This window comes from Thunnus thynnus, chromosome 20 (genome assembly GCF_963924715.1).
Source record: "Thunnus thynnus chromosome 20, fThuThy2.1, whole genome shotgun sequence".
Lineage (NCBI taxonomy): Eukaryota > Metazoa > Chordata > Actinopteri > Scombriformes > Scombridae > Thunnus > Thunnus thynnus.
This window is the reverse complement of record NC_089536.1, coordinates 18,246,517-18,259,511: the sequence shown is the minus strand read 5'-3', so window position 1 is coordinate 18,259,511 and position 12,995 is coordinate 18,246,517. Positions and strand designations below refer to the sequence as shown.

Below are 12,995 nucleotides of genomic sequence, written 5' to 3'. Positions count from 1 at the left end.
CTAGAGCCTTGTTGCTTACATGGCTAAAAAAAAATCAGAATTATACAAAACTTACTGTATGTGAGAGCTACAGCAGAGACATTAAAACGTCTTGCGCTCTGTGGGTGGTTGACCAATCAGAAGCCACAGAGGCAGTCACTTGCAGATAGTGGGAAGTGTGAGGCAGATAACTTAATTAACAATATAATTGACTTTACGACCACTAAGTTGTACTTTTTCTCCCCCACTCTCTTCCTTAAACACACAAATACACTAAATCACTCTCCATAACCAATAATTTAAGTTTCAATACAATCATCTATGTGGTACATTTTAATTTAGAAACCACAAGAAGCCACCAGCAGCAAATCTTGACAATAGTTAAACCATATCATGATTTTTTTTTTGCATTGCGCTTCATATATTTATATATATATATATATATATATATATAGCTATGAGTCAGCTATGTGCTGACTCTGCCTCTTTAACTGCACTTTTTCATCCTCTTCAATTACTTCAGACAGCTCTTTCCTTTATGGTCCATGTTACCCAACATGTGACAGAAATACAGACAAGCAAACGGCAAAGAGGGCTGAGCCAAGCCAGAGTTTGTGACCTTCAACCAAACTGAGCTTCCTATTAAAGACTCAAATGTCTGTGGAAATAGCGAGGGGAGTTTTTCTTTTGGAAGAAGCACTCTACCATGACGCATTCTTCTGGAGTACGTTCTCTATATTAGATTTGGCACATATAAGTTAGACGTCAGTACTTGTGGTCCTGTATCTGATACTGGCGGTCATGGTAAGCTAGTTTGTTACTATTTGTTGGCAGAATTTAATGATCTAATCCCAAAAAAGTCTGCCATGTTTACGCACGTCATCCTTGAAATTTGGACTGTATAATCCAATATGCTTCACAGCACCATGTGGGCAGTCATTTTTAGCATTTATGGCCTCCATGGTCATAATACACCATCCATGGAAGAGTTAGCACACCACTGAGGGACACAGGGAGTCAACTTGTTAACTCTCAGTGGGCTCAGCAAGGTAGAGAATAGTTTGACATTTGACATCGATATTTTTGTTATATTTGTTTTTGTTATGTTTGTTTTTTTGTTTGATGTATTGGAATACTGTATATATAGTATATCTACTACTGTAACATGTGGTAGACAACCTCACCTCTGATATGTAGCTGGGTCTGAGATATTCCACATCATTGCCTGCCCAAAAGAACCCACATGATCTCCATCATTTGTCCAAAGTCCAGCAGCGCCATCGGCTGAAGCTGTGAGGATGAACAGTCTGTCAGCCACCTCAAGGACTTCTACACTTACCAATGCCCTCTTATGAGCCTTCCAACACTGCAGCAAGGGAGGATGTCCACAAACCGCCTGCAGAGAGAGAGAGAATACCTCAGGTACATGGAGATATTTCATTTCACACCAATTCACACAAATACATGCAAACTGCTTTTCTACCTCGTGTTGGATGTCCAACGCATAGTGAGAAATGTCCCAGATCTGAAGCCGGCCTGTTGTGTCTCCTGAGACCAGGATGGTGTTTTTAGGCTGATTTGAGCTCAGGCTCAGCACACGTTCACCCGGCTGCTCTGGAGCATAGAACTGGCCTGGGATAAGGAGGGGGAAACTGAATTGTACTCATGCAGTTAAGCAATCTCAAAGAAACCAATGAGTTGTATCTTGTAAAATCTAGATCAGTTTTACCAGAAGGCTCCTGTGGGTTTTTGTAGAGAAAGTCCAAAGGGAGTGCAACTGGTTCACGCAAGAAAATCTATTTATATACAGATTTTGTGCCAATTTCAAGAATATTGTTTTGACTCAAATGAGAAATGTACTTTTGAGACTAATTGCTACCCTTTAATGCTCTCTGTTATGTCATATTTTCAAATTCCTCTCTGCTAGAAAAATGCATGGGAACATATACAGACCAGTACACACACAAGTGCACACTGACTCACTGAGACACACACACATTCAGCGGTCAAAGTGCATGAATCCCACACCACTAAACACAGATGGGATCTGGAAAGAGACATAGTTGTGGGCTGCCAGGAATGGTACCGGCGGGAGGCCAAGTCGACAGTTCAGCCTGACTGTCACTGTTCTGACTGTCTGTAAATCCATCTTATGGGAGGATGATTAAAACTGACAGCTGCTTGTCAACTGGGAGTACAGTGTAGTGCTTTAACCTTCCTCATACTTGGAGATTTCTATTTTAAATTCATGTCTTTTTAGTCTTTCTGAATGACATTCCCAGGATCCATCATTCCTCTCACTCCCACTCACCATATCTGTTTGTCTGTCCAGTGATGCTCCAAAAGCAGAGACAGCCGGCCTGCGATGACACCAGAACACCTCTGTTCCTGAATTTCCTGTTTCCAGCGCGATGCTGCAAGAACAGGAGGCTGTCCACAGGGAGCGCCACTCTGCATGCAAGCAGAACAAAAAGAACATTCAGAATGTAGTATTCTTGACAAAAAAAAATGGAAACCATCAGCCTAGGGCTAGTGTTGCAGAGGTTCAGTACCAGTCCAGTACCACTGGTCCACAGTCCAGTACTATTCAGGTCTTTTAAATCCTCAGAAGTTCACAAATTTCAGCAATAAAACACACACACACACACACACACACACACACACACACACACACACACACACACACTGGGATGCATCCTCTTACCCTGCCTCTGTCTCTCTCTGTAGGTGGAGCAGTGGTCCTTGTGTCTCCAGCCTCCAGATAATAACCTCTCCATCATGGCTTGCAGTGGCAACGACCCCCAGGGAAGAACACTGAGCCACGGCCAGGATGTCAGATTTGTGGACACCGTTCGACTTCCACGATGTCTGCTCTCACATACAAATCCTATATTTACACAGATTAAGATATTAAAGATCACTCTTTACCTACAGGCTTGCTTAGCTACTGCAGAACCTCGGCTCCATTCCAGGACCAATATTTTACATTCCTACCATGCGTTGAAAACAACACGGAAATGCCTCCTTACAAGCTCATTAAGTGTTATGTTGTTGTATTATTTATACAATATTTATGTATTATAAAAAGTAAGGAACATTTGCATACAGTATTATGACTGAATTTCAGCAGTTTCAGCAAATAAAATACAAACTGCAGTGTTGTTTTTAGGCTTTAGCCTATGCACAGGCTTGTTGAAATTGTGAACCTCTTTGCACATGGTTTCCCACTGTCTGACAGTTTACAAATGGTCTAAAATAACATATAATTGTTTGTGTTGCCTTGTGGAAAAGCTGCTCCATTTCCTTCTCTGGTTTGCTGATTTTGTTTACACCTCTGGGCTAAAAGGTCGCGGTCAGCTCTTTAAAACGGGCTATCTGGAAGCTCAGCGTGGTGGATGTGAGAGAAATACTGGTGCAGATGTTTTGCAAGGCACAAACTTCTTTGATCTCACCAGGTGGATGTGTAAATGTATACGTAATTTATGTCATTCGCTGATATCATTTACTCCTAAAGCCATTCCTCATCATCCTTTTTTGGACATAAAATGTTTTCTCAAAAACCAACGTGGCTCTGCTGAACCAGGGGACTTCACAATGAGAAGCATTATGACTGAGGAAAAACAGGATTCAGAATTTGCTGGAGAAGCATGAATGCTGAATGTTACTACTGTAGTCTTCAAGGAGCGAATCTAACCACACAGCAGATGGTAGTTATAGGTTGAGATGTAAAAGGTAACACAAGAGTTTGAGGTGTGAAAATATGCAAGTCTGCACACCCAGATTTTTGTCTCACTTTGCAGTTCATGTGTTTATACTGGCAAATATTCATCTGTACTTCTTTAGACCTGAATGTCAGCGTGCATAAATGTGTGGGTGGATGTTGTTGTGTGATTCTAGACAAGTTTTGAACCGCAATAAAAAAAGATAGAAGAGATTTAGTGATATCACAGATTCGGCTCTGAATTTATTGGATACGTTTTGTCTATTGCAGCTAATATTTTCTGGGACAAAGTCTTCTTAAGCTCAACTTGTCAAGAAAAACACAGTGTTTTAAGTCTGTATCATATTAGTCACTACGGTGACAGCTGTTTGTGTGGGACACATCATCCTGTATTCAACATCTGGGGAAGAGCTTGTGGAAAAGCAAAAATATGAAGACTAAGACTAGGACTGGATATGTTACCATTTTTTCAAACATCTTTATATTATTTATCATTTAAGCTTTTTGTGACATCATTTTTTTGGTCATGATGTGTTCAATGCTGTGATTCTATATACATAATATGTATTTGTTTATGTGAAAATGTTCTGTGTTCTGGATTCATAATCTAAGGAACCTTTGATCTTACCTTGGCACCAGTAATGTCATACTGAGCGATCTTCTGGCTCCACCCCACAGCCAGCAGCTGGTTGTCATGGAGACAAGTCACCGCAGTGACTTCAGAGTTGGTGACAGGCTCCAGTTTGTGCAGGTTAAGGCCATTAAGTAAGCTCCACACCTGCTCAGGAGAGGTCAATAAGAGGGTCTTCTCATTACCAAACTCTTATTAAACTTTCTCCTGATAGTGAAATAAAGATGTATGCCGCTAAATATGTCTAAAGTGAAAGTTTTTGTGCAGACAAAACTTTGTAAAAAACCTTAATAGTGCCGTTGCAAGCCCCAGTGATCAGTCTTCTGTGGGAGGAGTCCAGTGCCATGCAGGTGAGTTCATCTTCTCCATGAGCGTTGGAGATTTGAAGCCGTCTCTTTCCTGTCTCTACATCCCACAGAGACACCAATGAGACTGCATGTCCAGTCACAACCTGTCTCAGGGTGGGATTGTACAGTGCACAGGAGAGTGCTGGAAAACTTAGGATCTTTGGCCCAAGCTCCCTTCTTTCATCTGTCAACCATCCTCCCCCTCCCCTCTCTCTTTCAGCCAGATCGAGCCATGCGAGGTAATCTTTGCAGCCCACCACTAAATGAGGCTGAGTCTGTTCAGGAAGAGGAGGGCCAAGCAGCAGGAAAGGGAAGTTGCCATGCTCTGGGATTCGGCCTAGCTGCAGGCAGGGGAACTGCAGGTTGACAGTTTTCAGACAGTGATGGGTGGAAATGTCCCAAACCCTCAGCTCCTGACAGAGGAACAAACATCAATCTATTAGAAGTGATTTGTCATGACTCACAAAAATCCCACAGTATGATCTTAAATGATAAACAATAAGGAGGATAAATAAAGCTCTAAACAGACAAATTATCAGGGCAGTTTCTTTCATCTTTCATGACTCACAGCATCTCTGGAGTAGCTGAAGATCTGTCCAACAGCTTGGTAAACAGCAACATCCAATACAGCAGTGCGGTGACCCAGCAGTGTAGCGACGGGACGTGCGGTCACAAATCGAGTCCACAGTCTGACAACTCTGTCATAACCTCCTGTGACCATCAACTGCAGAGCTGCGTTGTAGTCAAAACATTTGGCTCCCTAAAAAGGAGGCAAAAAGACCAAGATGGCACACAGAACTAAAGAGAACATGCTCCAGTGTAGACAGATATGTACTGTTTCAATTGACCACTTCAAATGCTACAAATCAAGTTACAGTAGCTGGTCTCATTAGTTTAACACTGGGGACTTTTTAAGGGCAGTTTTATTGTAAGATTCTCAGACATTTAATTGGTGTATAAAATGACTGCGCTTGTTCAAAAACACCATAGTGAATAACAGGAAGCATCGCCACCCAGTTTAATAACATTTTGTACAACAGCAGTCATGACACTGTCTTCACTGCATGGAGTGTGAACTTTGAAAATAAGTAACTAACATCACATCTGATATTCGTTCTTGTGGATAAAGCTTGTGTTTGGGTAGGAATAATTCAATCAAAAGGTTATATAATAAGGAAAGGGAGGACATGCCGTGTAAACCATCTCTCTACAACTACACAGATTTGAACGGATTGAAAGTTGATTTTAAAACCTTGACCCCCACAGCTGGGACAGGGTCACCCAGACCAGAGCGCTGTGACAGAGCACTAGGTGCATCTGACCTCAATTTTACCCAGAAGTGGATAAGTACCTCTTGCTCTTTTTCAATTCTTCTTCTCCTACTACTGTTTTATTTGATTTTATTTAACAATTTATGGTCTTTTAAAATATGTACATCCCATTCTACTGTTTTTATAGGGACAAACATCTGCAAATATACTTTTGATACATGAAAATATATATTGTTTATTGTTTGAGTTGTAATTTTGAGGCCACAGAGGGAAAAAAAACACAGATGGATATGGTGGTTGTTTGTATCTCTGAAAGTTTGAGTTTTAACAACTATTCAACCATTTTAAATCTGTTTTATCAAATAAACTGTGATTCATTAATTGAATTTCACCCATTATCATACAAGACTTGTGTTATTCAAAGCTATGATACACAGTGATATTTACTAATGGCAGTACATAATACAATCCAACATCTGATCAGGCAAAACCATACTGTGATATCAGTTACCTGCTTAAATTTCCAAATGTAAGGCTCCTGCTTCAGTGACACACTCATAAAGACCACAGAGGTGTTGTCACTCTCTGACGATGACATGATGACATTGGTACTGGGCTCAAACATCAGTCTGTTGACTGGTTCCTGGTGGATGTTGGGGATGTAACGGAAGGAAACCATGTTGCTGTGTTCACCAAGGTCCTGATGTCAAGACGGATAACAATAAATTAAAGTGTTCTTGTGAAATTGGAGAGTAGCCAGACATTGAGCTCAGTAATTAAATAGAAAACGTCAAGCTTGCCTGGAAGAAGATCCTCTGTGGGCCGTTCTCTTTCTTGGTGGGATTCTTAAAAAGCCCTTTAGATGGTTTCAGGAACCACATCAGGTGGATTCCTCCTTTGTCATCCCCCAGTAACAGTAAAGGTGGTCGCTCTGGACACTTGGAGGACAGCCACATAGATTAAAGCGATTAATTTACTGCTTTCTGGGTGAATTCATCCAGTTAAAACAACAACATCCCAATAGAGAAAGAGGAATACCTGAACATCATGCCAGTAACAAAGTGCAGTCGGCACGCTTTGAAACCCTTGGAGGAATGATGAGAAAATAGGCAGAGTGAATGTTAAAAAAATGTGATCATTATAGATCTATTTTCATTAAATACACATAAGAAACCCAACCTACCAAACAGGTGGACATCCTCAAATACATTTCCTGTGGAGACATTTACAAAGTGCAGGTCCCTGCAGTCAGTTGATATGGCAACCTTGTCAACGTTGCCCATATAGACAGCATCAGTGGTCCAGCCTCTGAACCGCCTCGTGTTGGCCACTTCCTCTGTTGGGTCTCCGGCAAGCTGATTATTAATGGAAAAAGTGTGAGTGTGTGTGTATTATACTTGAACAGTACCATGTGTATTAAATATCATGATGTCACTCACCCCTACAGTTTTGAGGATGTGTAGGCTGCTGTTCCAGACAGTGATCTGACCGCCCTTACTGACACTAATATAGCGGAGTGGAGGAGGATGGGAAACAGCAACCACACGCACTGTTGGCTCCCGCTGCAGAGCAATGAGCACGAAAATAATTAATATGAAAGGTTGTTGGAGGAGTAAAAGTAGTACTTTTAGAAAAATAACATGAGGAGAGTATAGAAAAGAAATTGAACTGAGTGCTGAAAACTGAAAATGCTTCATCCTTTATTATAGCATCAACACAATTATTCAGTATCATTTGTGAGGACAACTGTATATGTCTTATAAGTTTTATAATTATATACCATTCATTTGTTAAAGCCTATGTGAAGAATTTGACCAACTTCAATGGGCTATAGAGCTAAAAAAGAGATGGACAGACAGCAGTTCCCCTTCCAAAATCTCGACCACTACTATCCCCCATGGAATATTCACTTCAGTATTGTCCCCAGATCAGATATCTAACCTAGGAACAATGAATAGACAGCGCAATTCTCATTTTTGGTCACTGAGGGGCAGATGAACTTTTTAACGTGCTAACAGACACAGCTGGCTAACATAACTAGCATGTCATCAACACAGAGCACATTTTTCTTATATTGTAGTCATGTTCCAAAACTCTGCACATGTATCATTCTGCACCGTGAAGATCAAACATCTAACTGAAGGAACAACAAGAAAAAACTTTTTGAGTGGAGGGCTAAATAAACTTGTGGGCATAAAAAAAAAAAAGAATTAGCTAAAATATCCTTCAAAACTCTCTAGAGCTGATGGGTGACAAGTTGAGAGTGATCCCTTTAACATTAAATGTGGTGTTAGTCATTTGATTCAGTGTTATTTAACAGTGATTCAGCTTTAATGTTAGAGATGGTTGGGGTTAGGTAATGGTTTTGTTTCGTTTTCTTACATTTGTTTGTCAAGAACCATGTACCAAAACATTAGCTAATCTCACGCTTCATATCAGATTAAGCTACTAGCTTTCCCTCTGCTATCCCTGGACAAGTAAGTGGATAGAACTTCTGTCTCTACTCATAAGGTGTTTTCGGGCTGGAGGAACTTTTTCACATTACTTTTACATTTCTAAGAACTGTTGCAGGAACTACCACTTTTTATTGTGTCCACACCGTAGGAATTGGGAACAATCGTAGTTCTTAGAATTCCGTTTTAAGGGACTTTTTTAGCTCCTACTTCAGGGTAGATACTCTCTCAGCACAAGAGGAATCTTGAGTGATGTATGTGTATATTGATTGGTCAAACACATCAGCAAATGCAGCACTGATGCAGCACTGGCAACCACCATTTTTAAAAACCCATGAACACAATAGCATTTAAAGTAAGCCTTTTGCCTTAAACAATGGAACAAAATACATCTCCTTTCCAACTCCATCATTAACATGACACACAACAACACACAGCTCCGACCACGGTGTCCTCCATCCTGATGTTGTTGTTGTTGAAGCTATATCCTGCACAGAAATGATGGTATACCAACTGCTGGCTTGCATCACTTCAGTGTTCCTATTGGTGGTGCGAATGCAAACAGAAAAAAGCCCTTTAAGGTATGTAGTTCTTGGGGGAGCTCCCCAGTGGGTAGTTCCTCTCAGGGAGTCCCCAGAACTGTTTGTCAGAAAGTGCCTAAAGCTATGGGGTCTAAAGTAGTTTAAAAATTTACCTTTAATTTAGGCGCGCCCATCAGGCCTTTCAGTGTAATTGTTTAGACATCCTGAAAAGATGCACCATTCTTGCTCAATTGACCAGAGTTAGACTGATGGAATCCTACCTTGTTGTGAGAGCAGTGCCTGATCTGTGGCTGGGAGTCCAGGAGAGCAGCTCTGGGGATGGAGGCACGCTCTCTCTCTGTGTACTCAAGAAGCAGGTAGGAACACAGCTGCTGCCACTTCATCTGTCCTGTACAGCAGATATCTACCTGAATATGGACAAGTTAAGAGAGTCACAGTGGCCTTACATCATCATCTGGAAGCTGTCTTTATGCTGATGGGATGTGCTGAGTGCTTTTTTTATCATCAGTGTCACAAAGACACCTCTTAATTTGTCTTTACCTCACTGAAGAATCTCTCAACCCAAGCATCCTCAACATCTGGACCAATCACAGACTGTAGAACTTCCTGAAACTCTTTGAACCTCATTCCATGTTCTTCACTTCCTCCTCTGTTCCTTCCACTCTTCCGTGTCTGTAGTCCAGCTTTTGGACAGGTAAATGCATTTCTCAGCAGCTGCAGGTGCTCCGGGCTCAGTTTCTCCGCAGGACTCACTCCACAAGCTGGATCACTGCACAGAGTTAAAGCAACATTTTTGCAAAAATTGGAGGGTTTTCAACTCACTAAGTGAACATCAATTAAAGACTTTATAGCTGCATTTTCCCAGAGGTCAAGTCGTGTGTGCTGTTTTTAGATTGTTTCTGTCAGCAGGTGAGATGGTTGTCCATGAGTTTCAAAAACATCAATTTCATTATTAGGCAGATTACCATCAGTAGCCACTTTTAGGACTGTTTGTGTTTCCCCTTTACTGACTTTTGAGTAAACCGGATTCAGCCGGACCTCTCACAGATGCAGAAGCTGGTGCTTTTACTTAAATGTTAGTAATAAAATTAGGACTAACATCCATTATTCTTATTACATTATTCTTTTTTGTTTGTAGTTTGTGACAACAGCCCCTGGACACAAACCTCATGAGGCCTGCAGCCAACGATCAAGCATGGACACATGGATAATTTAGTGTCTATCCATCATTTCTGTTTTAGTTTTTAAAGTTTTAACTGCCCCATCCTGTCTTTGGCATCTGGTGAAGGGTTCACTGTAGAATGAATGCAGCACTCCCAAGTGGCAGCTTTGGGAAAACACACTGCTGATCCAAACAAAAGTTTAAAATCACATTATGAAGACTTACATAATGCATATTCATCTGAAACAAATAAATAACAATAAGCAGTAGGAGTGCAGGTAAACTAAACTGTATGTCTTAATGTGTGTACTTGCTGAATATTGGGAATGGGGAATAAGTGATGAGGGAATAAGTTAGGTTTGGGGGATGAGTTTAAAAGATCAAGGAGTTTTACACCACCAGTAGCTACTGTGTGGCCCTGTTGCTCAGGGAGACTACATACGGGCAACAATGAGTCACGAGTCCCGGCATTGTGAGCTTTTTTCCAGGTCCATTGGGACACGGATGAGTGGTCCCTTTACTTCATACACATTCAACCACATCTCACAATCAACCAATACCAATGGCACCATAAAATGATTAAGTAATAAAAGTGCATTAGTTTGCTGAAAAAGGACTTTAAAAGGTCATTTTATCTGAAAGAGGCTGCACTGAAGCTGTGTGAGGAGGATGGAGGACATTCCTGTTAATGTCTGGAGAGTTTAAGTGGAGTATGTATGTGTAAATATGTAAATCAAAAAGAGTCATTGAATCATAGAAAAGCAAATGTTCAACTTCATGGAATACTTGACAAAACTTATTTTAATGCTATATGTAGATGGATATACAATGAAAATTGAAACCAACATATTTTTCACTCGGAGTGTAGATTTTTATTTGACAGGAGGAGATTTGAACTTCATGAACATGTTCGAAATAGACAAACAAAAAAGACTTTTGTGTGCACTAACAGGTCATAAAAAGTTAATTATTTATCAGGTATATATTTATCAACGTCAAATGCATAAGAACAAGAGCTGAAGAAAACTCACCAAAACCTGCTGTGGGGAACCTCTGTCTCATAAAGCATCCATGGATTTTTATTATTTCTGAAGATATCCATACTGATAACTTAAGCTTCACTGTCTGAACCCTTCTTTACATTCTTCCCAATACAAGGTACTGCTCCAGATGTCAACATTTTAATCCATATTTAATCCAGACTGGTCAGTCTTTCATGTTCTTTAGGTCCAAGATGCGGTAGCCACAAGCTCCTCTCACAAACACTGAGGTCAATCTACAATCCTCACCGAGTTTAAACATGCAGGGCTTTTGTTTCCTTCTCATCCTCCGTCTTTTCAAGCAAACCCAATTTACTCAAACAAAGCTTCTTGTCTTCACACAGGGAAGGAATGTCCAGGTCCAGGGATAAATAAGCCACCCGTCACAAGTGTTTGAGAAAGGAAAGTCAACACATAACTGATGAGAAGACCGAGGTGAGAAGAGAGTTTCCAAAATAACTGCAAGTCTGCTGGGGGTAACAGAGCGTTAAACCCCACAGACAAGCCCTCAGTGGGTTAATCATTTAAAGAGGCAACATTGGTCAGGACCCAGGAGAGTTAAGATTGGTAACTTTTGCTTAAGCTGTCTACACACAATGAGGAATATACAGAAATCCAGGACAGTTAATTATACACCAACATTTATCCTGTGCAAATAAATTCTAAAGTCAAAAAAAGCCACAAGCAATGATACTCTGTCATATTTTAATAGCCTTACAGACCCCTGTAACTAATGCAGTTTAATTACTGCCAGGCAACCCACAGCATTTCTGCTTACCACTTCAATGAGCATGAGCTATCCAGAGTGGCCTCCCACTATGTTTAATGAAGGTACCCATATCCCAGTGGAATCTGGTCTGCTGGGCAATTCTTGTACCTTAAACAGTCAGCTCTATTATTAGCCCTATCCGCACCAGTAGCCTATACTGTCTGCAACTGGCTCACATATCTACATAATTCATCTGATACAACAGAAATGGACAACAGTAATTTCTGACTCACAGTGAAATACCTTTTTACACAGCACATTTTGACCTCTTATAGGAACTAAAGCACAGGTGGAACTAGTAACATTAATAATGGCTCTGATCTATTTCAGTATTTAGTGATATTATTAATTACACCTGTACTTTTCCTGCTGTGACCTATGAAGAGTGGGTTTTTAATTGGCTGGCAGATATCTTTTAATATTTGGACACCTCAAATAGTTCCCAACAACCTTGTAATCATCAATGTAATAATAAAACCATAACCACAATACTAGTTAACATTTATAATTAATGTGTTAAAGACTCCTTGCCACAAACAACATGATCATTCACTTTTATAGGTTTCAGGCAAACGTGCTTCCTGTTGTGCTGTTTGAAGCTACAGAAAGTAACAAATTAAAGGAGAAACCAACATAAAATGTCTTAGTAAGGTGTTGGGCTACTACATGTCACCAGAACAGCTTCAGTGCACCTTAGCATTGATTCTACAAGTTGCTGAACTCTACCGGAGGCATGAACACCATTCTTCAAAAAGATATTCCCTCATTTGGTGTTTTGATGATGGTGGTGTGGAGCGCTCTTTCAAAGTCACTTAGATCTTTTCCTCTTGCCATCTTGATACAAAATTAGAATCATCTGGGCCTGCTCAGCATTTTTATACATGGATGTTAATTATTTACTTGTACCATGCAGTGCAGCTGTGTGGAAGCAGCTGCATTTGTTATGCTTCTCCACTCATTTTTGGATTGATGCAACGTATAATTACTTAATATTTTGTAACTTGTTTTATAGTAAAATTATGTTGAAAATGTACGTATCAACTTAGATACAGCAGGTATGTAAAGTAATTTATCTATAAA

The 12,995-nt window shown here is 40.4% G+C and overlaps 1 protein-coding gene across 1 annotated transcript; it reads right to left on the bottom strand.

Moving 5' to 3' along the window:
• Positions 1–1,159: 1,159 nt before the first annotated feature.
• On the bottom strand, positions 1,160–11,766 carry LOC137172194 (cilia- and flagella-associated protein 337-like). Its single transcript, XM_067576490.1, is given in 16 exon segments — positions 1,160–1,375; positions 1,463–1,611; positions 2,291–2,430; positions 2,684–2,845; positions 2,847–2,866; positions 4,329–4,478; positions 4,618–5,091; positions 5,247–5,438; positions 6,461–6,649; positions 6,750–6,887; positions 6,988–7,034; positions 7,133–7,304; positions 7,389–7,511; positions 9,205–9,351; positions 9,485–9,713; positions 11,138–11,766. Coding segments are annotated over 16 exon segments (2,619 nt in total). The 5' UTR covers positions 11,209–11,766.
• Between the last annotated feature and the right edge of the window lie 1,229 nt (positions 11,767–12,995).